This window comes from Bufo gargarizans, chromosome 5 (assembly GCF_014858855.1).
Source record: "Bufo gargarizans isolate SCDJY-AF-19 chromosome 5, ASM1485885v1, whole genome shotgun sequence".
Lineage (NCBI taxonomy): Eukaryota > Metazoa > Chordata > Amphibia > Anura > Bufonidae > Bufo > Bufo gargarizans.
In genome coordinates, this window is record NC_058084.1 from 146,936,081 (window position 1) to 146,963,338 (window position 27,258).

General features: G+C 44.5%; 1 protein-coding gene across 1 annotated transcript; it reads left to right on the forward strand.

Moving 5' to 3' along the window:
• The first annotated feature begins 3 nt into the window (after positions 1 to 3).
• RAB12 (RAB12, member RAS oncogene family) lies at positions 4 to 25,488 on the forward strand. The gene is made up of 6 exons (XM_044294583.1): positions 4 to 428; positions 12,558 to 12,618; positions 18,112 to 18,250; positions 18,665 to 18,754; positions 22,881 to 22,985; positions 24,204 to 25,488. The coding sequence occupies exons 1-6, from the start codon at positions 179 to 181 to the stop codon at positions 24,315 to 24,317; spliced, it is 759 nt and encodes a 252-aa protein (XP_044150518.1). The 5' UTR covers positions 4 to 178; the 3' UTR covers positions 24,318 to 25,488.
• The last annotated feature ends 1,770 nt before the right edge of the window (positions 25,489 to 27,258 follow it).

Below are 27,258 nucleotides of genomic sequence, written 5' to 3' on the forward strand. Positions count from 1 at the left end.
GGGAGCTTCCACTCTGGCAAACCGCTATGTACTTCCCCATCCCGTTTCCTCTCCTAGACATTTCCGTCAGTAGAGCAGGATTCCTGCAGTGACCGCCGCTAGGACACCCGGCCTTCTCCTATCCCCGGGCGGGCCCCGACGTGGCGTCGCACTGTGTACAGACGGTTCGGATGTGTTAATGGATTCGAGGCCCGGATACCACAGGGGACTCGGGGGCGGCGGACACAGCAATGACATCTCTTACGGGGGCTCGGCCTCCAGCTCCCCGGCGCTGACCGGAGCCCAGGGCCGCAGGAGGAAGCAGCCTCACCGGCCGGCGGACTTTAAGCTGCAGGTCATTATTATCGGCTCCCGAGGAGTGGGGAAGACCAGCCTGATGGAGAGGTTCACGGACGACACCTTCTGTGAGGCCTGCAAGTCCACAGTGGGTAAGTCTCTGCACATGCTGGGACTTGTAGTACCACACGGTCAGAAGGCTGGCGGCTGTAGTATGCGGACAGTCATGTACAGCAGCACAGTCCCTATGTGTGTATACTGTGTAACTTATGTGTGTATACAGTGTGTCCTGTGTGTGTGTATACAGTGTGTCCTGTGTGTGTGTGTATACAGTGTGTCCTGTGTGTGTATACAGTGTGTCCTGTGTGTGTGTATACAGTGTGTCCTGTGTGTGTGTATACAGTGTGTCCTGTGTGTGTGTATACAGTGTGTCCTGTGTGTGTGTATACAGTGTGTCCTGTGTGTGTGTATACAGTGTGTCCTGTGTGTGTGTATACAGTGTGTCCTGTGTGTGTGTATACAGTGTGTCCTGTGTGTGTGTGTATACAGTGTGTCCTGTGTGTGTGTATACAGTGTGTCCTGTGTGTGTGTATACAGTGTGTCCTGTGTGTGTGTATACAGTGTGTGTGTATAGTGTGTCCTGTGTGTCCTGTGTGTGTGTGTGTGTGTGTGTGTGTGTATACAGTGTGTCCTGTGTGTGTGTATACAGTGTGTCCTGTGTGTGTGTATACAGTGTGTCCTGTGTGTGTGTATACAGTGTGTCCTGTGTGTGTGTATACAGTGTGTCCTGTGTGTGTGTATACAGTGTGTCCTGTGTGTGTGTATACAGTGTGTCCTGTGTGTGTGTATACAGTGTGTCCTGTGTGTGTGTATACAGTGTGTCCTGTGTGTGTGTATACAGTGTGTCCTGTGTGTGTGTATACAGTGTGTCCTGTGTGTGTGTGTATACAGTGTGTCCTGTGTGTGTGTATACAGTGTGTCCTGTGTGTGTGTATACAGTGTGTCCTGTGTGTGTGTATACAGTGTGTGTGTATAGTGTGTCCTGTGTGTCCTGTGTGTGTGTGTGTGTGTGTGTGTGTATACAGTGTGTCCTGTGTGTGTGTATACAGTGTGTCCTGTGTGTGTGTATACAGTGTGTCCTGTGTGTGTGTATACAGTGTGTCCTGTGTGTGTGTATACAGTGTGTTGTGTATAGTGTGTCCTGTGTGTCCTGTGTGTGTGTGTGTGTATACAGTGTGTCCTGTGTGTGTGTATACAGTGTGTCCTGTGTGTGTGTATACAGTGTGTCCTGTGTGTGTGTATACAGTGTGTCCTGTGTGTGTGTATACAGTGTGTCCTGTGTGTGTGTGTATACAGTGTGTCCTGTGTGTGTGTGTATACAGTGTGTCCTGTGTGTGTGTGTATACAGTGTGTCCTGTGTGTGTGTATACAGTGTGTCCTGTGTGTGTGTATACAGTGTGTGTGTATAGTGTGTCCTGTGTGTGTGTGTGTGTGTGTGTGTGTATACAGTGTGTCCTGTGTGTGTGTGTGTGTATACAGTGTGTCCTGTGTGTGTGTGTGTATACAGTGTGTCCTGTGTGTGTGTGTGTATACAGTGTGTCGTGTGTGTGTGTGTGTGTGTATACAGTGTGTCCTGTGTGTGTGTGTGTGTGTGTATACAGTGTGTCCTGTGTGTGTGTGTGTGTGTATACAGTGTGTCCTGTGTGTGTGTGTGTGTGTATATACAGTGTGTCCTGTGTGTGTGTGTGTATACAGTGTGTCTGTGTGTGTGTGTAGTGTGTGTGTAGTGTGTGTGTGTGTATACAGTGTGTGTGTGTGTATACAGTGTGTGTGTGTGTGTGTATACAGTGTGTGTGTGTGTATACAGTGTGTGTGTGTGTGTGTGTATACAGTGTGTGTGTGTGTGTGTGTATACAGTGTGTGTGTGTGTGTGTGTATACAGTGTGTGTGTGTGTGTGTGTGTATACAGTGTGTGTGTGTGTGTGTGTATACAGTGTGTGTGTGTGTGTGTGTATACAGTGTGTGTGTGTGTGTGTGTGTGTATACAGTGTGTGTGTATACAGTGTGTGTGTATACAGTGTGTGTGTATACAGTGTGTGTGTATACAGTGTGTGTGTATACAGTGTGTGTGTGTGTGTGTATACAGTGTGTGTGTGTGTGTGTATACAGTGTGTGTGTGTGTGTGTGTATACAGTGTGTCCTGTGTGTGTGTGTGTATACAGTGTGTCCTGTGTGTGTGTGTATACAGTGTGTCCTGTGTGTGTGTGTGTGTATACAGTGTGTCCTGTGTGTGTGTGTGTGTATACAGTGTGTCCTGTGTGTGTGTGTGTGTATATACAGTGTGTCCTGTGTGTGTGTGTGTGTGTGTGTGTGTATACAGTGTGTCCTGTGTGTGTGTGTATACAGTGTGTCCTGTGTGTGTGTGTATACAGTGTGTCCTGTGTGTGTGTGTATACAGTGTGTCCTGTGTGTGTGTGTGTGTGTATACAGTGTGTCCTGTGTGTGTGTGTGTGTGTATACAGTGTGTCCTGTGTGTGTGTGTGTGTGTATACAGTGTGTCCTGTGTGTGTGTGTGTGTGTGTATACAGTGTGTCCTGTGTGTGTGTGTGTGTGTGTGTATACAGTGTGTGTATACAGTGTGTCCTGTGTGTGTGTGTGTGTATACAGTGTGTCCTGTGTGTGTGTGTGTGTGTGTGTGTGTATACAGTGTGTCCTGTGTGTGTGTATACAGTGTGTCCTGTGTGTGTGTGTGTGTGTATACAGTGTGTCCTGTGTGTGTGTGTGTGTGTATACAGTGTGTCCTGTGTGTGTGTGTGTGTGTATACAGTGTGTCCTGTGTGTGTGTGTGTGTGTATACAGTGTGTCCTGTGTGTGTGTGTGTATACAGTGTGTCCTGTGTGTGTGTGTGTATACAGTGTGTCCTGTGTGTGTGTGTGTATACAGTGTGTCCTGTGTGTGTGTGTGTGTGTGTATACAGTGTGTCCTGTGTGTGTGTGTGTGTGTGTGTATACAGTGTGTCCTGTGTGTGTGTGTGTGTGTGTGTGTGTGTGTATACAGTGTATCCTGTGTGTGTGTATATACTATGTGTGTGTCCCACGTGTCCTGTGTGTGTGTCCCATGTATTCTCTGTACACCACGTGTCCCGTGTATATACTTAGTGAGAACAGGACTTGTGTAGTGTTCGGTCATGTAGGGCTGAGTTCACATCTGAGCTTGTAAATAAGTGGTGTCAGGTCAGTGATGCCTTGTGGACCCCTCTGACTATAACAGGGTCCTGGGGTTTCCGTCACGGGGTCACTGGCTTTTTTGATAGAACCTGTGATGGAGCCTCCAGTGTAGATGTGAACCCCAGAGGCTCACGTCCATGGCAGCTGATGGAAATGTAGTTCTCCATGCTTCACTGCTTCTCCTGTCCACGTGACTGCCACCTATGTGATAGAAACGTCCTTCACGTGACTGCCACCTATGTGATAGAAACGTCCTTCACGTGACTGCCACCTATGTGATAGAAACGTCCTTCACGTGACTGCCACCTATGTGATAGAAACGTCCTTCACGTGACTGCCACCTATGTGATAGAAACGTCCTTCACGTGACTGCCACCTATGTGATAGAAACGTCCTTCACGTGACTGCCACCTATGTGATAGAAACGTCCTTCACGTGACTGCCACCTATGTGATAGAAACGTCCTTCACGTGACTGCCACCTATGTGATAGAAACGTCCTTCACGTGACTGCCACCTACGTGATAGAAACGTCCTTCACGTGACTGCCACCTATGTGATAGTCAGAAAGGTCCTTTACGTGACTGCTCCATCACCTATGGAAACAATGTGGTCAATGTGAACAGAGCCTTCTAAACGTTGTATTAAAAGAGTTTTCTGACAGTTTGATATTCCTGGCCTGACTCCGGGCAGAGGCTGCAGCGCTGCGCACAGCTTACCAACGCCGTACGTTTTATAGCGGCTGTGCTTTGTGCTTGGCAGCCCGGACCATTCACGTGTATGTATGGGACTGAGCCGTGCTTAGGCCTTGTGACCGATAAATATGGCGGCTCACCGGAGAACCGCAACCTCTTCAAACAGCTGATCTGCAGTGGGGCCACCCTCTGATATTTATGACCTATCCTAAGAATAGGTGTGTTGAACGCCTGGAAAACCCCTTTAAGCCATTTCTAAAGCTGGTCACACGAGATGTGTCAGCCAAAACCAACTCTTCCCTAACAGCCGCCTTCAGAGGAGAGTCGAGATACCTGATCCTTTTGTTATAAACCGCCAGAGGAGTCTGACATCGGCTTACCTCCAGTCTTCAGACTGAGCAGAGATGAACGCCCAGCAGAATGCGTATGGGGTTGGATGATGACTATCTAATGTGTGGTCAGACGAAGTCCTCGTGCAGACTTGTGTGTTTACGTATCTATATAACGGAGGTAACACTGGACCCCCGATTCTGCTGAACCAGACTTACAGTTCAGTCCAGAATACAGATAGTAAAGCGTACAAGACTCCAGTCTGAATGAGGTTTTTGGCAGCTCACTTGTCCCCGACGTCAGCCTGTTTACCAGCTGGGGTTCCTGGACCCCTCGATGGCAGCTGTCTCCTTCTTCAGGGACATTCCTCTGCGTGTTTACCCCGTACTCTTCACTGTGCCGGTGTCAGGTGTCAGTGCTGTGACTGCCTCTTCTATGGACTCTCATGTATTGCTCCTCAAATATCAGTTCCACCATGTCGGCCAGTGATGGTTTATTACCTGGAAGAGGTTACGTAATGTATATAAAACATATGGAAGGCCTCGTGGTTTACCTTTTATCGTGGAAGCCACAATACAATGCCGGATCCTTAAAACTGTACTCCAGTGGAACGCAGCGTACACCATCAACCTATAGTTGGGTCTGTAGGTCCCAACGCAGTGTCCATCATTCTGGCAGGAAAAATCACATTAGGGGGTGAGCACATTTTCTGTAATTCGTTGTTCCAGTTCTGTCGTTAGAGTTGATTCAGTCTGAATAAATTTGACCTGAATCGAAAATGTCCCAGTTGCCCTGAAAAGTCGTGTGTGACACTGGGGTCTCCTAGGACAGTATCCAGCCCCTTACGCCAGGACAGCGTTAGTAATGTCAGTGTGACAGTGACATATGGGTAAACGGATGGTCCCTGGTGATAGCAAACAGCCTGATAAGAACACTGCACTGCTGAATTTCTTTATGCTTTTTGGTCTAAAAAATTTCCCTTTTTGGGTGCAGATATCTGCCACCCTTTCCTGACATGGCGATTTAACATTTTTGTTTTTTTACTCCCTGCCTTCCCAGAGCCATAACTATTTTAGTTTTCTGTTCACATAGCCGAATGAGGGCTTATTTTTTGCAGGACAAGTTGTAGTTTCTAATAGCACCATTTAATATTGCATATGATTTAATGGGAAGCTGGAAAAAAAAACTCTAAATGTAGTGGAATTGGAAAAAAATGCAATTCCAGCACAGTTTTGTTTGTTTTGTTTTGTTTTTTTGCGGCCTTCACTATGCGGTAAAACTGACCTGTTACCGTCATTCTCTGTGTCCATACGATTACATCGATCCCATACTTGTATAGTTTTTCTTGTGTTTTTAATACTGAAAAAATAATAATAAAAACTTCAAGTTTTGATCACAGCTCAGGGGAGGTGTTCCTGCCCAGCAAGCGTGCTCTTTCAGGTTGTTGGCCTTCCAGATGCCATGGTCACATTTGATCCTGCCATTTTTGAGGGCTGAAAAAAGGCATGAAAACCCGCCTAACTTGATAATTCTCCCCAAAGTAAAATAATAAAAAATATTTAATACAGTATAAGCTCCCCAAAACTCCAACAAAATTCAAGGTAAAACCGCAGATCGAACAGACCTGCAACCTGCAAGGGGAAGATGACTTACCTGTTTTCCGGCACCATCTCCTTGCACTTTCCTGCAGGCCTGAGATGCTCCGCTTGGCTCCATCAATGTCAATATCTGCTTAAAATAAGAAAATGAAATGGTCTCTCAAAACGTTGTAGGGTACTTATCGGCGCTGCAGATCCACCGCATGGCGCGGGTCAAGTTCACATAGAGTTCAAGTAAATAGGTAAGGGTGGTCGCGCTGCCCAATACATAGAAGTCCGTCAGGTCAGAGGTATATCTTATTTCCAAGCTTTTCACAATGAAATCAATATCTGGTTTGACATCTCCTCAGCCAATCACAGGCCACGGTGGTGTCCGGCTCACCTTGTCATACCTGTGATTGGCTGTGGTGATTTCACCTCGACGGAGCCCAGCAGAGAAGCAGCTGGCGCCGGGAAGCAGGTAAGTCATCTTCCCTTTGCAGGTCTGGCACAACCCCTTTGAGGCTAAAATGAGGGATGTCTCTAAAAGGGTTAAGAATTGAGTTTTGTGCTGACTAGATTTAGTTCCGACCTAAATTCGCACTCCACAATAAAAAAGTGAAATTTTCTGGAAGGTTTTCCAATTTTAATGTGATTATTGAGGGGTTAAAGGCAGGTTTATTGGCTGTGTGTGCATTCAGCCTAATGGATACATTCAAGGTCAGGGACTATTTTTACAGTGAGCTGTAGTTGTGCTGTAGGACGGCATTAGACAGGGCTTGTGCGGGACGTCAGCTGGCATATCTGTCACCAGCATGGGCGCTCTGATTGCCCGTCACAGTATCCCTGGGTACCTGCATATTAATACACTCAGCTGTGATTGTGTAATGGAAGGTGCGATTCACAGATGGTGATGAAGGGTGAGGATGTGCATCACCTCACCTATAAGGTGTGATAACCTGGTGGGCGATAAATGCTCACTACCGGTCTTCACTGCGCTGTAATACAAAATATACCGACAGCGCATGTCCTGTCCATGTATCTGTAAGGGCTATGAGTGCAGACTGTCCATGGGAATGTCTGCTGGAGACCAGACCTGTCCCTCAGCAGCTGTTCACTGCCTTGTGACTGAGGGAGGGGGCGGCATACTACATGTCACTGCTGATATAGTGTGACAGTGTCCCCTCCGCATGACGCTGTGTTTCTTTTTGGCAGAGAGATGAATGGATGTACACACAGGAGCAGTTGTCCACCCACAGAAAAGTTTATTTATTTATTTATTTTTTCAGCACTTGCCGAACCTCTTATCTGCCCGGTCTGGGGTGGGACAAATCCCATCACCCCCTTCATTTCACTCTACTGTAGCCTCTGTTGTATTGCTGTGATGAAGAGGGCGTTGAGTCAGTGGCAGCCCCTTGTAGGCATGTGACTGCCTGTTACTGCGCGGCCTGGGAGAGAAGTACAGCACTTCTGGACCCACGAGACCGATAAGGAAAGCAGGGCATGCCTGCAGCTTGGAAAATAAAGTGCCTTTTTAATAAGTGCTCATGAGTTTTTTGGGCTCCAGATAACCCCTTTAAGGCTTTGTTCACACTGGTGTCGCTGTTTCCAGTTGATGGCAGATTTGGTTTTGTAACAGATCCTAAAAAACTCTGACTCCGATTGGGACTATACCATTTTATACAGCAGCGATCAGCAACCTTCTACAACTCCCAGAATCCTTCCTTCACTTCTGTGGGAGTTACAAGTTTGCATGCTGGGAGTTGTAGTTTCATAGTAGTAGCTTTCTGATCCCTGTTCTACAGACTAAAGTAACATCAGACCACAAAAGATGGGTGGAATTTTAACAAGGAGTCAGTGTGAATGAGACTATGAATGCTTAGTAACAGATTGGACAGACGTGTTGCATATATAGAGGTTTTCTAAGTATTTAGTGTATTAAGATGTTTTAAAAATAGTTTTATGGGGTTTTTTTTTTCTTCTGGCAGGTCTTTAAAGTGCCAGCCAGAGCTTCAAGTAGCATCTGTAGCCCTAGCTTTTTTCCAGTATGGACCATATGGAAGTAACCAATAGACTACATTCACACGACAGTTATTAAAGGGTTATTTCAGTAGATACAGGATAGGGGATAATTATCAGATCGGTGGGGGTCCTATCACTGGGACCCCCACCGATCATGGATAGGGGATAACTTGTACCTAAAGGAATACCCTTTAATGGCCATGTGCTGGTCATTTTAAGAACAATGGTAGTCTGTGGGGTTATTCACACAGCCGTTTTTTGGCCACTTTCGCGGCCAGATGGACCCCATTGAAATCGACAGATCAGTTTTAATGGCCATATAGACGGGAGTGCACCCACCTAATGGCCGTTAAATACTGCTACAAGGGTCTTTCAGGAGCCTGTTGCTGAGTGCATGGAGCCACATCTACAGGTGCCACGCTGAGAGAGTGCACCGTGTATTACATATAGAACTTGTGCACCTAGAGTACACTGTACTTACCTTCTTCTACAGCAGCAGCATGTTATATACAGATGTTCCTGTGTTACCTCTCATGGACACCTGAGGGTCTATTAAGGCTCAGCCATTTTCAGGGCCAAGGAGTTGGTACCTGCTTACTGAGCATCCTTCCAAGTTCTGCTTTCTTTTTGCCATATTTCTTTCTCTTTCAGTCTTGGGTAAACCAGTCATCCTAGGAAACCAGTTTGGATTCAGTAAAACCGTGGGCGGTTTGGGAAATTCAGTCTTAATACAGATATCCAAAACCGTTCTTAGCGTTTCCATGCCAGGCCGAAATCAGCTATAATAAGTGGGTGACAACACGTAGCCCCTATTAGGCAGGGCTGCTACGTTACCGATGGGTGCTCATCTGCATGACCTTTTTCAAGTTGACTGCAGCTGAAAGCAAGCTGCGAAATTGTACAACCAGCACAACCACTTTTAGCTTCCGTCTATTAGAAAACCGTGCCTGTGTACAACAGCGCGCCTGCAATTTTTTAAGCTAGGCTGTAGTTCTGTAAGGGAAATGTACCTAGACATGCAGCCATCTGCAAGTGGAGCATGTATGACAGTCATTAGTTTTATTGCAGAGGAGACGCTTAATGTTTTTTTCCCCTACGCCTATCAGAGACCGCCTGAATCCAGAACAGGAAACAGGAACTTTCGTGGAGAGCTCTTGAGGGGCTCTGCCCCTGTAGCACCAGTTACTGTTTCCTGTCCTATGGATAGGACCTAGAGTGGAGAACTAAAGATTAGGCTGCAGGAACCCCGCATGTGTTTCAGGTTAAGGGGTTACCTGGTTCAGCGTAAGACTCCACTAGGAGCCGCCTGCTAAGTCTGGGGCCATCATTCTGGGTCTTGGACTGTTACATGTCGAGCCGGGGTTCTTGGGCAGACCCGGTGTTACTGGGAGGTAATGCCGACACACCGGACCCACCTGGCAGTATTCTGGGTGGTCCGGGGCCTAGTCTTTCTTCCTCCTGGTCTCTAGTAGCTTACAGAGGCGGGGTAGAGGGCTGAGCTTTTCTGAGCACGCACCATGCATGAACCGGAAGTTGCGTGACACAATGACTGTTACTATCCTGTGGGGGGAAGACTATCTCTTTTTTTTCTCTGGCTTGGGGGAAAAAAATCTCGGCAAGCCCCTGGATAAATGGTATCCTAAAAGACGGTTTTTATCTAGAGTTTCTCTCCCCAACTAGGGCTGAAGTAAACGATTATTTTAGCAATTGAGTATTCTATCAATTTTTTTTTTTTTTTACGATTAATCGAGTAATCTAATAAGAAAAACCTTCTTAAAATAGGGTATTGCTGTATAAAAACAATATTTTTATTTCTTACAGTGGTATAGCACATAACTGCACCCAAATAAGGCTTCTTTCACAGCTGCAATATACATTCTGTCAGAAGAACAGCCAGCCAGAATATACCATATCGGGTATAGCTGGATACTGCCGGCTGCAGCAGCAGATTGACTGTAACGAGGTCCGGCCTTGTTACAGCATTCTAGCTGGGTTTTGGCCGGACGACCAAAAAAAAAAAAAAAAAAGCTTTGGACAATACCCAGCATGTATGCCCGAACATGGCCAGATGGCTTTAGACCACCTTTTAGTCAATGAGAGCATATAGCTGGTTGTATCCGGCTATACCCAATACGGTATACTCCAGCAGGCTTTTCTTCTATCAGCAGCCCATCCATTGCCAGCCCAATTGCCATGTCTCACACTCTCCCAGTGCCATCAGATCAGCCCCTCCATGCCATGTGTCCCACCCAGCGCCATCAGCCCTTCTATGCCATCCATGTCCTGTGCCGTCCCCCACTCCCCCAGCACCATCAGCCCCTCCATGCCATTGCCATGATCATCCTTGTCCCCCAGCACCATCAGCCCCTAAATCACAGGTGCCCCCTTTAAATGCCACGCCACTTACCTTTCCTGGTACTGGCAGTGCGCTGATATGCAGTCCGCAGTACACAGACCACGTCTTCATCCCATGCATGCACTGGGAGGGACCTGACGTCACACATGGCTGACAATGTGTGCACGCAAGGCCCTGGCCAGTGTAGCACGGTGCCGAGTCGGGAGGCCACAGAGCGGTGAGTTAGAGGCTTCACTTCAGTCGCGCTCCGTGGTCATGTGATTTAAACGAATCTGCATCGAGGATTTTAAAGAAAAATGTATTAATTCCCATTTCAGACTTGGAGAAAGGGAGGGGGTTTTATTTGTCCCTTTTTCTCGTACCCAAGCCAGACGGTTCTTTCAGAATGATTATAAACTTGAGAGACTTAAATCAGTACCTTAAATACAAAAAGTTCAGATTGGAATCCGTACAGTCTGCAATAAAACATATTTTCAAAGACTGTGTAATAGCTACCATAGACATAAAGGATGCCTACTATCACATCCCAATTAATGTAAACAGAGTAGCGGGGTTTATCATTTACAATATAGAGCACTTCCAGATTATGGCCCATCTATAGATTCTGGTGGTGGCAGAATCTATAGATTTTCTAACCTCACTTCTAGAAGTGGTAAAAATTCTAGTATGCCTTTCCTCCTATAAAACTTCTCCCCAGGGTATTGCAGAAGCTGGGGCAGGAACAGATGAGGCTTGTTCTAATTGCACCTTTCTGGTCGAGAAGAACCTGGTTCACTTGGCTTAGAAAACTGTCTCTGTCAGATCCATGAATTCTTCCACACAGGCAGGATCTGTTGTTTCAGGTGCCTGTCTTTCATCCGGAGGTAAAGAACCTTCATCTGGCAGCCTGGTATTTGAAGGGGAAATCCTAGAGTGTAGGGGCCTATCCAAAGAGGTTATTTCCACCCTTTTATCTTGTCGTAAGGAAGTAACCTCCACCATTTACCTTAGAGTCTGGAAGACTTTCTTAAGGTTCACAAGGACCCCGGGTGATCCTTTGAGCCCTCCTCCTATGCCTACGGTTCTGGATTTTCTTCAAGAAGGTCTTAATAAAAAAAACTTTTACTTAGCACCCTTAAAGTACAGGTCTCTGCTCTGAGAGCCTTTTTTGAATTCCCCATTGCCAATCATCTTTAAGGCAGTCAGTAGAATTAAGCCTGTAATCACGTCTTATGTTCCTCAGTGGGATCTGAATCTAGTTTTGTTTAGGATGATGGAGCCTCCTTTTGAACCGCTACACGATTTATCTATTAAAACATCTTTTAATACTGCTTTTTTGGTGATCATCACCTCAGCTAGGAAAGTGGGTGAGATTTCTGCCTTTTCAACCTCTCCTCTCTATACTAACACCCTGGAGGACAGAGTGCTCATTAAACCGGACCCATCTTTTTTGCCCAAAGTGGTCTCTCTTTTTCATAGGTCCCAAGATATTGTTCTCCCATCTTTGTGTCAAAGCAAAGCAGGCTCCATTGTCTAGACGTTAAAAGATGCCTGTCTCATTATCTGAATGTCACCAGTCAGTGGAGGAAATCCTCTAGGCTTTTTGTGCATTTTGGGGGAAAAAACAGGGGTAATAAGGTTTCATCTAGAACCCTAGCCAGATGGATAGTAGGGGCTATCGTTTTGGCCTATTCCTCAGCGGGCAAAACTCCCCCCTTGGGTTTCGGTGCTCATTCATCTAGATCAATTTCTACTTCATGGGCAGAAAGGGCCAATGCATCTTTAGAGCAAATTCATAGGGCAGCTACATGGAAGTCTCCATGTACTTTTTTTTCGTCACTACAAGTTAGATTTAGACTCTAATGATCGTCTATCCTTCGGGAGGAAAGTGTTACAAGCGGTAATCGCTAATGTCAGTCAGGTACATAACAGTATTTCTGATGGTAGAAACCCTTTAAGAGCTCTCCACGAAAGTTACTGTCCTGGATGGAGGCGGTCTCTCAAGGGTGCTGGTCATGGGCTCATGGAAAAATGATTACCGGTAAGTAATCCAGAATTTTTTGTTGTTGTTTAAATCATTTGCATTTTTTTTTCAGGTGTTGACTTCAAAATCAAAACTGTAGAGTTAAGGGGAAAGAAAATTAGGTTACAAATTTGGTGAGTACACAATATATTTGTGGTATAAGCTCTCTGCCTACCTACATGTATAAGTGGGGAGATGATATTTAGCAATGTTTTATGTTACCAGTATGATTTAAAATATGCATGTTGTGTTCATTCACATAGATGATGCTGTCTCACAGTGACAGCGTAGTTCTGTGCATCCTTTACATAATCAGGTTCGGTGAAAAACTTCAGTATTTGATTTTTAAACTGAAAAAACATTTTAAAACTTGGATCTGAACTCTGCTTCTGTTCCGACTGGTGCAGAGGCACGCCTCTCTCCTTGATCCAGCAATGTATGAGCACTCTGCCTGATCTATCCTTTTGGATAGGTCTTTAGTATGTGATCAGTGGGTGTCCGACACCCGAAACCCCAGCTGCTCAGCTGTCTGAGAAGGTATCGGTGCTCCTGTGAGTGCTACTGCCTCTTGGTATCATGGTCAGTCTCAGAGGATAGGTCATAAAGTATTAGGCTACATGCACACAAACGTTGTTTGTTTGCGTGTCCGTTCCGTGTTTTTTTTTTTTGCGGATAGGATGCGGACCCATTCATTTCAATGGGTCCGCGAAAAATGTGGACAGCACACTGTGCGCTGTCCGCATCAGTATGTCCGTTCCGTAGCCCCGCGAAAAAAATAGAACATGTCCTATTATTGTCCGTTTTAGGCATTGTTACAATGGATCCGCAAAAAAAACGGATGCCATCCGTTAGTTTTTTTTGCGGACCGCAAAACACATACGGCCGTGTGCAAGTAGCCTTAGGCCCCATGCACACAGCTGTGTTTCACAGCCGTGTGCGGGCCGTGGAACCGCGGCCTGGATCCCTCCTGAGAGCAGGAGCGCACGGCGTCACTGGTTGCTATGACGCCGTGCGCTCCCTGCTGCCGCCGCAATACAGTAATACACTGGTATGATCTATACCAATTTATTACTGTATTGTGTATGCAAAGTTCTGGTTTTACGATGTTCACCTGAGGGGTTAGTTCATGTGATATTTTAATAGAGCAGGTTCTTACGGACGTGGCGATACCTAATATGTATACTTTTTTTATTTTTTATTTACCGTATTTTTCACCCCATAAGACGCACCTAGGTTTTAGAGGAGGACAATAAGAAAAAAAAATGTTTTCATTAGACCTCAGGTCAGACCAGCAATCAGACCCCCAATGTTAATAAGACCCCAATAAGACCTCAGATCAGACCCCCAATCAGACCTCAGATAAGAGCCCCATGCCTCTCATCAACCCCCAGCAGTCCCCTTTGCCTCATATCCGCCCCCAGCAGCCCCCCATTGCTTCTCATATTAGCCCCCAGCAGATGCACCGGCCCATAAGACGCACCTAGGTTTTAGAGGAGGACAATAAGAATTTTTTTTTTTTTTATTAGACCTCAGGTCAGACCAGCAATCGGACCCCCAATGTTAATAAGACCCCAACAAGACCTCAGATAAGAGCCCCATGCCTCTCATCAGCCCCCAGCAGCCCCAATTGCCCCTCATATTAGCCCCAGCAGTCCCCATTGTCCCCATTGCCCCCAGCATCTTCATATTGCCCCTGATCAGCCCCCAGTATCTCAATATTGGCCCTAAATCAGCCCCCAGCATCTCCATATTGCTCCAGATTGCCTCATGTTTTATAAAAAAAAAATTAAAAAATTTACCTCTCCTGCTCCGGACGCCGCTGCTCCTCACCTACATCGTGATCCTCTTCCTCCTGCCGCCGGCTGTGCTGTGAACTGGCACACACAGCATGAGGTCACAGAGCGCCCTCGCACTGTGCGCAGCCTTCACAGCCGAGGACCAGGAAGCGATGAGTACAGAGCCTTTACCGCTTCCTGGTCCTTTGGTACTAATGAGCGCTTCCATAATGGAGGCGCTCATTAGTATTCACCCCATAAGACGCAGGTACATTTTCCCCCCACACAATAACAGCATTTTTGAAACAAAATAAATCATGTTTTAGCGTTTCCATATTCTGAGAGGCATTTTTTATATTTTTTGGGTGATTGTCTTAGAGTAGGGTATCATTTTTGCGGGATGAGATGGCGGTCTGATTGGCACTATTTTGGTGTGCATATGACTTTTTGATCGCTTGCTATTACACTTTTTGTGATGTAAGGTGACAAAAATGACTTTTTGGACACCGTTTTTTTTTTTTTTTTTTACGGTGTTGACCTGAGGGGTTAGATCATGTGGTATTTTTATAGAGAAGGTTGTTACGGACACGGTGATACCTACTGTATACTTTTTTTTTTTTTCATTTAACACAATTTAAAAATCCATGTTTTAGTATCTCCATAGTCTGAGAGCCATAGTTAGTTTTTTGGGCGATTGTCTTAGGTAGGGTCTAATTTTTTGCGAGCTGAGGTGATGGTTAGATTAGTACTATTTTGGGGGGCATACGCCTTTTTGATTGCTTGGTTTTGCACTTTTAATGATGTAAGGTGACAAAAAAAACACATTTTTTTAAGGTTTTCACCTGAAGCAGGGATGGGCAAACTGCAGCTCTCCAGATGTTGTAAAACTACAAATCCCATCATGCCCTGCTGTAGGCTGATAGCTGTAGGCAGACTGGGCATACTGGGATTTGTAGTTTTACAATAGCTGGAGAGCCGCAGTTTGTCCATCCCTGACCTGAGGGGTTAGGTCATGTAATATTTTTATAGAGCCAGTCGATATGGACGCGGTGATACCTAATATGTCTACTTCCCGTTTACAATCCATTACAATACTTCTGTATTGTGATGCATTGGCTATAGGTGTATTACATACTGTAATGCACTTCAGCCAGCTTGCCTGTGAGATTCAGGGGGCTGGATCTCACAGGCTGTCACGGAAGGTAGCTACGATGACTAAGGAAGGCATCGGGTCCCTGTCACAGCAGCGCGGGGACCTGATGGCCACCCCGAACCCGGCACGATCCCGCAAGCTAAAAACACTGCATACAATAGGGGTCTGGCTATCAGTGACTGCCGGACCCCTGTCGCTGATCGGGTGGGCGCAGCTCCTGCACCTGCCCGATCAGCTTGCTGTACAGGTACGCCGCTGGTCCTTAAGTCACAACCACCAGTGTCGTACATGTACGGCGCGGGTCCTTAAGGGGTTAGTTTTATATGGCATGGCGGATGAGCTTTTTTTTTTTATGAGTCTTCCGTTTCCAGTATAAGAAATATTTCCTGTTTTTGAGAATAAACTGTAGTTTTGCTGTTGCTGAGATTATAATTTAACTGCTGAATTGCAGATGGATTTGTTTGACGTTCTCAATTTGAACAGTTCTAGAAATATTTAATAAAAATAAAATAAAAATAGTATCACAGCAAATTTTCTGCATTAATTACCACAAGAAAGGTGTTGCCTTTACATTTCCTGTACGCTTGTATTTGCTGCTGCCTGAATGCAGTCATTAAACTCCAATTTCAGTCATTTGTCACCAAACCTGCGTCTTCTCCATACATTTGTTTTACCCTTAAGTGTAGCCGTGTGACTAATTTATACATCTTGTCAATAATGTCTGTGTATGTGATTCACATATTCTAACTTTCCCCATTTGTTCACCATTTTATTAATCTCACTGTTGGCTTGTTTTGCTTTCGACTGACTACACTGATGGCTTCTCAGTAGCTACACCGGTCAGCTAATGCTTGAATGTATATGTGCCATGTCTTGGTCATTCACCTTTGTGTTCCTGTCTGGAATGCGGTTGCCACATGGCTGGTTATGTAGCAGGAGGTCTGCAGGCTCATCACGAGGTAATGCATTTCTTTTTTCTGCTTGTTATCCCACAGCTGCACTCAACTGTCTTAAAGGGGTTTTCCAGGAGTACAATATTTAAGGGCCATCACATTCAAGGGCCTGGACTGCAATACCGAGCACAATGACTATACAGCGCTGTATGTCGCTGGGCTTGGTATTCTGTGTAGATGCAGCAGCTCTCACCTTAGGCTACTTTCACAGTAGCAGCAGCCTTCTCTGGCAGGCTGTTCCGGCGGGTGAACAGCCTGACAGATCCATGCTGCCACTAGTGCACGTATGGTGCCGGAAGTCCGCTCTGGCCCCATTCACTACAAGATCCGGCTGCAGCACGGCATACATGCCAAGAGGCGGCCGGAATAAAAATACGGCATGTTTGCCTTGCTGCGGCCGGACCTCCGAATGGGGCCGGAGCGGACTTCCGGTGGCTCGGTGCACTAGTGGCAGCATGGACCCTCAGGCTCTTCCCCCGCCGGAAGAGCCTGCCGGAAAAAAAGGCTCAAGCTAGTGTGAAAGTACCCTTAGCGCCATGGTATCCTCAAACAGCTGATTGTGGGGGTTCCAGGTTTCGGACCCCCATCGATCAGATTATGGTAACCTATCCTGACAGTACTCCCAGAAAACCCCTTTAAAGTATGTGTTTTAGTCATTCTCTCTTGTCTTGTCTTTTCTTCCTAAACCCACACTTTTGTTCAGTTGTAACAATTGTAAATATTTCAAAGGGGATTATTTTTTTTGTTTATTGGGCAGTACATTCTAGTAATTGGGTTATGCCTGCAAGTTCAAGGTTTAAAGCGGGTTTCCAGTTATAATGATTTTTAAGCAAGTGCCCTCAGGCTGTCTGCTGAAACAGAGGATTCACACTTACCTGCTCCACGCCGCCTCTGCGGTTTCCATCATCCAGTCCCTGACTGGCTTCAGCAGTGATGTGGCCACAAGCAGCATGTCACTACTGAAGCCAGTCATTGGCTGAAGCGGTGCATGTGACCATGTCCATAGCCAGCTGGACATAAACACCATGAAGCCCGGACGATGGAACGCACGGGAACGGCACGGAGGACTGGAGCAACACAGGTACGAATCTTCTGTCTCAGGGGCAGGCTGTGGGCATTTGCTTAAAAATCACTCTAACTGGAAGACCCCTGCCATAAAGCCTGTTAGCCTTGGATATACCCTATGACTGTTGGCTTAGAGTGTGGATTGCATCCTGCCTTTGTAATGTGAAGGATGGAATCTGCAGCAGAACATCTGAAAGTGTAGCATAAAATCCACCATTCATATTGCACTGTATTTTCCTGTAGAGAATGGAAAATATGATGGCATTAGACAGACCCCATTTTAAGTCAGTGGGGTACCTCTGGCGTTGTTCGTGTCCATCATATGATTAGTCATTTTAGGTTTTCTGCTCCTATGACAGAACAGAACCCCAGGACTGACAACGCTGATGTCCTTGCAGTGTGAATAATGTAGATTGTCTATGAATTCTGATTCTTTATTACATTAGTAACTTCTAGAATAAACTCTTTCTCTATTGGGGTTTTATACATTAACAAAAAGATCACCCAGTAATTTAGGGATTTTCAGAAATCAGCGCCAAACGCCAAAATGCTTGAACTCCTTTCCAGCTCCTACAAATCAGGCTTTGTGTTTCTCAGTGTCAGTAGGCGTGAAGCTGAATGCTAATGGCTTCTCTTTATGGGGGACATCGTTTTCTACCATCCTGCTCTTGCTTTTTGCAGGGACACAGCTGGCCAGGAGCGCTTCAACAGTATTACTTCAGCCTATTACAGAAGTGCCAAGGGTATCATATTAGTCTATGATATCACCAAGAAAGAGACTTTTGATGACTTACCAAAATGGATGAAGATGATTGATAAGGTGGGCCTTTTACACAGTGGTTACATCATTCTATCTAATACTCCTATAAGACTGTATACTCCTATACAAAGCAGGCTTTTCAGCGAGATTCAAAATGTCTGTGTAAAGGTGTTTGCTGCTCAGGGTCAGGGATGGATTGTACCTCTAGTAGTTGTCTCCGTTCATAATTGCCAGGGCACCACTATTAATACTGATGTTAGAAATGTGTGCATGTACCTGTGCTCACGTATGACTACTTCAGTATAATGCATACAGTAGTACATTGGGGGCGGAAATATTCACTCTGCAATTTTAGCTATGGGATAGAAAGACATGGTTGTGGCCTTGCTTAACATGTGAAAATATAACTGACTAATATGTGGGAACATGGTTGTGACACCCAAAATGAGTGATTTATACTTTCTGTTCATGTAGTATGCGTCTGAGGATGCAGAACTCCTTCTAGTTGGAAACAAGCTGGACTGTGAAATTGACCGAGAAATCACTCGGCAGCAAGGAGAAAAGGTAAGAGTTCCACTTAAACACTTAAAGGGGTTCTGCACTTTGTTTAAAATGATGATCTATCCTCTGGATAGATCATCAGCATCTGATAGGCGGGAGTCCGACACCCGGGACCCCCGCCGATCAGCTGCTTGAAAAAGGCAGCGGCGCTCCAGGAGCGCCGCGGCCTTCTCACTGTTTGCCGCAGGCCAGTGACGTCACGACTAGTATCACTGGCCTGGGCGCAGCTAAGCTCCGTTCACTTGAATGGTACAAGTCGTGAAGTCACTCGGCCAGCGGTAAACAGTTAGAAGGTGGAGGCGCTGCTGGAGCGCCGCTGCCTTCTCAAACAGCTGATCGGCGGGGGTACCAGGTGTCGGACTCCCGACGATCATCAGTTTAAACAAAGTGCAGAACCCCTTTTAAGATTAGAAATCTTTATGTCACATACCTTTCCATACATAATGCATAATTCTTTGTTGCTGGTTTTGAATGGGATAACACTCCTCAAATAGTGTTCTAGTCAATACTCAAGGAAAGCAGATTGTGGACCAGCTTACATCTATGAAGCTCCTCTACCTCACATGAACCGGTGGGGCAGACATTTTACGTGCAGTAAACTTTCTTTAGTCTGGCATCTGATAAATCATAAAGTCTGCTAATCCAACACTTGTTCCTAGCAAATCACTAAATTATAAAATAGAATTTGACAAGACCCGAAACAGAAGACTGAGCAGAGATGAAAGAAAGAAATATTAAGCTCTTGAAATAGAGTAGTGGGTTTTATAGTGGATTTTGGTGCAGCTCTCTAGGTTTATTTGTGAATTTAAACTGTGCCAAAAAGGGTATTTTTTAATACTGTAAGGGAATGGGGTTTTACTTGAATATTTCAAATCAAATGCATGGTGTTTGAACTTGGCCTAGGAATAAAATAGAGAATAAGAGATCAAAAAGGGCATCTGTAGCAGATTTGTACCTATGAAACTGGCTGACCTGTTACATGTGCGCTTGGAAGCTGAAGGCATCTGTGTTGGTCCCATGTTCATATGTGCCTTCACTGCTGAGAAAAATGAAGTTTTAATATATGCAAATGAGCCTCTAGGAGCAACGGGGGCGTTGTTGTTACTCCCAGAAGCTCTGCTGTGTATGCAACGCCCTCTGCATTTTTATTGACAGGGCCAGGCAGTGTTAAAGGGGTTAAAAACCTACAACCACCTCATTATCCAGGTTGTCCCCAGATCAAAAACAGCATAAATCCTAACCAAAAGAAAGATCAATGGGACTATAACTATAAAATATGTAATAATCTTTATTAATCAAAATATATAATTTAAATACAATTGTAGATCCTGAAAAAATACATGGGGTACATAGATCAGATTTAGCACTTATGTCACAGTCCAGATGTAATATTGGGAAACAGGCCCCAAGCTCTTATATCAGGCTACATAAGCCAAGTACATAGAAGATACCAAAAAGCCCTAATAATTGCACTCCACCAGGGGAACAGAAAATACAAAACTTAATAATACCAAAGGCTGAGTGCATGGATATTACACGGAGCTATAGATACTCCACTTGGCTTCCAGCTGAATATATAGTGCTGAGTACATATGAGGGCTTTATAATAGGCTGAGTACATAAATATTGCACAAAGCTGCAGATACTATACTTGACTTCTAGCTGGATATATAGAGCTGAATACATGGAGAATACACAGAGTCCTAGGTGCTATATTTCACCAGAGCAGTAATACTGGTGCTGTGCTGAATACATATAGATGATAAAATATAATGATCAAGACAATAATTACACATGGCACACACAGGCCCATGTACAGCCATTTTTTGCATGTATATATGTGTGCCATGTGTAATTATTGACTTCATCATTATATTTTATCATCTATATGTATTCAGCAGTATTACTGCTGTGGTGAAATATAGTATTTTTATGGGGTTTGTTTTTTCTGTTCCCCTGGTGGAGTGCAATTATTAGGGCTTTTTGGTATCTTCTATGTACTTGGCTTTATTATGAAGCCTGATATAAGAGCTTAGGGCCTGTTTCCTAATATTACATCTGTGACATAAGTGCTATATCTGATCTATGTACCCCATGTATTTTTTCTGGATCTTTCTCCTTACAATTGTATTCAAATTACGGTATATATTTTGATAAATAAAGATTATTACATATTTTAGCTATAGACCCATTGATCTTTCTTAGTGTTAAAGGGGTTGTCTGGGTTCAGAGCTGAAGCCAGACATATTCGTATTTTTACCCGGGCAGGCCCTTTGTTATGGTAGTTCATGCTCCAATGCAGCACAGGGCAAGGGCCAGTTGTTGTTATTTTTTTTTACACACTGCTAGGCGGAAACTTTCACCTAGCAGTGTTCCCAGTGATGTCACCGGCACTGATGGGCGGGGTTTAGCGCTGCCCTGGCTGTTTTACAGGCTAGAACAGCACTAAAGCCTGCCCATTAGTGCCGGTGACGTCACCGGGCTCACTGCTAAGCGCCTAGCTTTACCCATGGAGAGCCCGGTATGTCACGGGATCTCCAGAAAAAGCCCTTGCCCTGCCTGATACTGCAGGGCATGGTGCAGCATGAGTCTTTAGGAGAAGTCAGGACCAGATGTGATCACATATACACTGCCTGGCCTTGTCAAAGTGCAGAGGGCCTCAGTTGCAGAGAGATCTAAGCTTCCAGGTGTAATGGCAACGCCCCCGTTGCTCCTAGAGGCTCATTTGCATATATTAAAACATCACTTTTCTCAGTAATGCAGGCACATATGAACATGGGACCAACACAGATGTCTTCAGCTGCCAAGGACACATGTAACAGGTCAGCCAGTTTCATAGGTACAAATCTGCTACAGATGAGGGATTATTATTAGCCACCATTTCTTATTGCTCAAGAATTGTGATTAATACAGTACTTTTCTTTGCACTCAGCTATTCTGACTGGTAATAAAAAAAAGGGTATACTAACTTAAAGGGGTTGTCTCATCTCGCTATTACTAAGACGAGATGAGACACAGTCCCGACCACCTCCCGGCCGGGAAACGGCAGAGCACTCCCGCGGTCACTGTTTCAGTAGCTCCTGTTGCCGTGCATGTGAGTTACGGAAACAGCATAGCTTGCTGTGTTAATCTGCTTCGTAGCTCACATGCACGGCAATGAGAGCTGCTGAAACAGTGAACGCCGGTGCTCTCTGCTGTTTCATGGTCGAGACTGTGTCTCATGTCATCTTAGTAAAGGCGGAATGAGACAACCCCTTTAATATCATGGTTCAGCCTGCACAGATATGGCATTAAAGGGGTTGTCCGGGTTCAGAGCTGAACCCGGACATACCTCCATTTGTCACCCAGACAGCCCCCCTGACTTGAGCATCGGAGCAGTTCATGTTTCGATGCTCTCCTTTGCCCTTCGCTAAATCGTGCAGGGCAAAGGCATTTTCAAAAGTTCCGGTGACGAACTGGGCTCTTCATGGGGCTGGCAGGAAGCCCGGTGACGTCACCGGCACTGATGGGTGACCTTTAGCGCTGCCCTAGCCAGTAAAACGGCTAGGGCAGCGCTAAAGCACGCCCATCAGAGCCGGTGATGTCACCGAACACACTGCCGGGCAGATGCCTCCGCCGGCAGTGTGTTGTTGTAAACAAAAGCTATCTAGCGCAGGGCAAGGGAGCGCATCGGAGCATGAGATGCTCCGATACTAACATCAGGGGGGCTGCATGGGTGTAAATATGGGTATGTCCGGGTTCAGCTCTGAACCCGGACAACCCCTTTAACCTATGTGTTAACTTAAATAATTGTGGCATGTAAAGCATAGCACAAAGTGCACGTCTAGTTGTGGTGGGCGTTTGGTATATCATGTGTAAAGTTGCACATACGCATTATCTTGTTGCTGAAATTAGTGTTTATATGGTATGTTTCCAAGTGGGTGTTACTTCAGTAAATGCCTAAACTGGGAAATGTACTGTAGATTAATGGGAAGTGTGACATTTCACAACAGGTAGATACAGTAAATATATGTATTTAGTTAGCTGCAATGTATCGGCATGTTTTATAGTTCACAGCTATGTATGCCCTTAGTTCTATATTGTTATTCTAACTGTGTATTTATTATTCTTGTGTATTTCTATCATTTAGTTTGCACAACAGATAACTGGGATGCGTTTCTGTGAATCAAGTGCCAAGGACAACTTTAATGTAGATGAAATATTTTTAAAGCTGGTTGATGACATATTGAAAAAGGTAAGTGTTTACTTTACCTGTCTTAAAGGCTATTACATTTTTTTAATTCCTCATTTTGGGCAAAAAAATATGTTTTATTTATCCTTTGCATGCTATTCATGAGGTTATTAATGGTTGAGGAATGTTCTGCCACTCTGAATGCATTTGATCACACACATAAACACGATCCATTGCTGGCAGGTCCCTTTGTAATTGCTGACCAATGATGTCCTAGATGTGCCCGATGAGAGACAAGTCCAGAGATGCTGCAGGACATGGCGTTGTCCTGTTGAAAATGGCTCCTGGGACACTTTGGAGAAATAGCCATTCCACTGGTTCCACCCAATTAAACCAGTACCCTCTTGCTCGGCACTGATGAGGCGTAGTCACCCCAAAACAGCTGTCTGCAGATGATTGCTGGATTAATTATTATCCAAGTCATGTCTTAAGGCCTATTTGAAAGTCTGAACATTGACTTATCGGAGAACTACTTTACATCTGGTGGCATTAGAGGCAGAGCTTGCAGAGATCATCTGCATAGCTTCTTACGACCAAATCAATGTAACTCCGAACTGTTAGTGTACTTGAAATGAAGACTAGAGGGGTCTTGCTACAATACATCGTGCCACCCCACACCAAAATGCCTGAAGGACCAGTGTGAGGTTCCTTCTTTATGGCGTTGCCCATGTGGTCTCCAGACCAATCTCTGGCTAATATTGCATCCGAGAAAAGCGGGAGGCATCGCTGAAGAAGATAGAACTCCATTCCAGCCTCCATTGCTGTGCACAATGATAACCAAGCACAGTACTCGGTCTCTTAAGCAGTCCCAAAGAGAATGAATAGTACAGGGCACATGCTCAATCTGCTGCTCCCTCAGATCAGGGGGAATGGGATGCCCGTTATCAGTGGGGAGTTGGCATACAGGGGTTAAAGCGGTTTTCTGGGATTTGACAAGTGTTGTCCTATCCTCCAGGATATGCCCTCACTATTTGATCGGCTGATCAGCTTCTCTGCCAGAACTACACAGCTCTGTCCATTATGTAGTGCACAGAGCTGGCACCTACAGTGCTGCTCTCATTGACGCACTCTTATTCATCTTATTGGCACAAAATGATTACATTACAAATCTGTAAGCTCACGTGGATTTTGATAACCAAGCTAAAATGTTTTTTTCTTTATATTTTTATTATTTAAAGTATTTTAATTATTGATGATAACCCATTAATATATCTTGTGCAGATGCCCCTGGATATAATGCGGAACGAATTATCCAACAGCATCTTATCGCTTCAGCCAGAGCCAGAAGTTCCCCCAGAGCTGCCACCGCCTCGGCCACCAGTCCGTTGCTGTTGATTTTCTGCTGACACAGCAGGATGGCGGCTTTCAGCCCCAGTGTCCTGTGATACAATCATTAGAAAGGTCCCATTTTGCACTTGTTTCTCAGCAAAATCTGTAAATATGTAATCCACAAGCAAAGGTTTTTAAGTCTGAAATTCTTTTGTTTGCTCACTGGAGCAATTGTCCAGAGTTTGCATCTAACTTTATTGGGTTCTGGATTGAAAGGATTGGCCCATGTAACGAAGCGCTGTACTGGAGTGGTTCCTGCAAAGCACTTTATTTCAGGCTCCACTAGTTTTGTATTATCTAGTGTTGAAATCATAAAGTTTTTTTGGCTCAGAAGTTTGGTTTCTCAGTTACCAATCTCTTTTGTATTATTTTTATTGCATCTAGGCACATATATGGTGCTTTGCTAATTGTATTATCACTCCCCAAATATTTAACTATTTAAAGTTTCCAATAAATAAAATGCTTCCATATACAGTACTATATTTAGTTTATTAAACAGTGCAATTTTATTTTTTATTGTAGTATTAGTTAATTACTGGACCTGCCACGAGTATTAACGTTTTCTCCAGTAGTATTTATTAACGTCTAAGTAGCTTGAAGGATATTTTTATTTCATTTTTTGTTCTAATAGAGTTACAGCACCTGCTGCCGATGCCCCTTCTGTTCCCTCTCATGCTCCTTGCACAGGATTTGTGTGGTATTGAGGCACACTGAACAAGCGTAAGAAAGTATGTGGTTTATGAACTCAATGGAGATGTCATTGCGCACAGCATTTATTGGGGTCACTTGGAAGTAATGACTGTAAAGGCTGCCAAGTAAAGCAGCACTACTGTTCCATTTGGGAATGGAGAGGAGACTGACAACTTTTTTTATTATTAGTAATATTCACTTACTAATATGTGAATTTGCCACAGTGGATTTTTGGGGGGGAGGGGTGGGGGGGCGGGAGGGGAAGAGGTAAAAAAGTATGACATTACACCTAAATGGCACATACTGTTTTACTGATGGTGGTTTTGTGAATTCTGTATTTGATACCTTTATTAAAATATACTGTATAGTTCATTGCGAACAGGACAGTGACAGATATGCATTTGGATAAATGTGTGTCTTTGTGGTATTTGAAAAAACATAGTATTTCTAACTAATGAAGTGAAAATAAACCTTTTTTATTTATGAATGGTTGTGTGGAGTTTTATGTATCAATAGCATTTGTGAACATTATCTTTTTTTTTTTTTTTCCTTTTTATGCCATTATATGTTTATTTATTAAGAACCACTAATTGTTCGTTAACATTATATTGGGATAAGTGGGAGAGATAATGAACTGACTACAAGCCAAACCTTCAAATCTAGTGAATGAAAGGGCTGCAGTTTATTCACTTATCAATCTATTGCTTCAGTCTGGAGAAAAAATACTTTTAATCCATATGCATGTGTGCAGTTAAGTGCACTGAGGGCGGACCCAAGCCACTCTGTGCAACCTTGCTACTCCTGCTTTCTCTGCCAGCATTATCGTCTCCTTCTTGATTGATGGGGCCTAATTCCTGCATAGTCAAATTGTCTGGATCTGTCAACAAGATTGCTACCACCAAAGTCACAGTGCAGTCATGTAAGGCAGTGTTCATAAATTTCTTGTTGGCTAATTCACAAATTATTATAAAGACAACTATGCAGTGCACTTAGAAAGTGATTCTGAAATAATCATATTCTTTGTCTCACCAATTGACATTTTAGATGCCCTTTAAATAAAGCAAAATCAGTTTTTTTCCCTTCCCCCCACGACAGCACCACAGAGAGAGGATCCACCCACAGTGACAGGAAACCTACAGAATAAAAAGGCGGAGCCTCTCTACCCCTTCAGTGGTTTCCTGTCCCTGGAGTAGGAGACCTAGAGTTTTTCTTTCAGGTAATTAACATAAGTCTGTTTTATCCTAGGGGGTTCCTAGAGGGCTGGCGGCATCCTGCTGGGGTCCATCGCGCTGCGAAGCAGACTTCCTTCCTGCAGTTTAGAGACAAAGACCAGAGATTTATATCTAGGAATTTGGCATGGAAAGGATTCCTTTTTTGAAACTCCTCCTCGTCAAATAAAAAACTATTACAGCAATGACGCCAGGCCAAAGGTGGGAAGGAGACTAAGATTCTTCCTTTCCGCATGGGATAAGGTAGCAGGACCCTGGGTTTTAGGGGTTATTCATCATTGCCTAAAGCCAGAATTTCACTCCTTGCCACCACAAAGATTTGTTGTTATAAAAAATAATGCTGTAAAAAGGTCCTTCCCTATAATAAAGTAAGTTCTAGAACTAATTTTCCACGCTTTTTCTAGCCCCAAAACTGGACGGCTCATTCCGAACCATCATCAATCTGAAAGATTTAAACAAATTCTTGGTATTCAGAAAATTCAAGATGGAAACAATGAAAACTACGATTCAGCTTCTGTTTCCACATTGTTTCATGGCAGTAATAGATTTGAAAGACGCATATTTCCACATACCAATGCACATGGAGTTCCAGAAATTTCTAAGGCCCCTTGCAGACGTGCGAGTAGGTACGCAATTGCAGTCAGTGATTTGCGTTCCGATGTTCAGTTTTTATTGCGAGGGTGCAATGCGTTTTGCACGCGCGTGATAAAAAACTGACTGGGGTACCCAGACCCGAACCCGGACTTCTTCACTGAAGTTCAGGTTTGGGTTAGGTGTTCTGTATATTTTATTATTTTCCCTTATAACATGGTTATAAGGGAAAATAATAGCATTCTTAATACAGAATGCTTACTAAAATGTAGATTGAGATGTTAAAAAATAAAAAATAAACTAACTTACCTTATCCACTTGATGGTGAGTGCGATTATGTCACCAAAGGTCCTTTTGCAGGTCCTGAAAGAAGAAAAAACAAGAGGATGCCGGCTGCGCGATCAAGTGGATAAGGTAAGTTAATTTAATTTAATTTT

What these genes read in the sequence shown, in the direction of transcription:
- RAB12 (XM_044294583.1), top strand. Translation starts at nt 179, where the DNA reads ATGGATTCGAGGCCCGGATACCACAGGGGACTCGGGGGCGGCGGACAC. An exon ending in GGATGAAGATGATTGATAAG is followed by an intron (nt 18,251 to 18,664) that starts GTGGGCCTTTTA and finishes CTGTTCATGTAG; the next exon opens with TATGCGTCTGAGGATGCAGA. An exon ending in CTCGGCAGCAAGGAGAAAAG is followed by an intron (nt 18,755 to 22,880) that starts GTAAGAGTTCCA and finishes TCTATCATTTAG; the next exon opens with TTTGCACAACAGATAACTGG.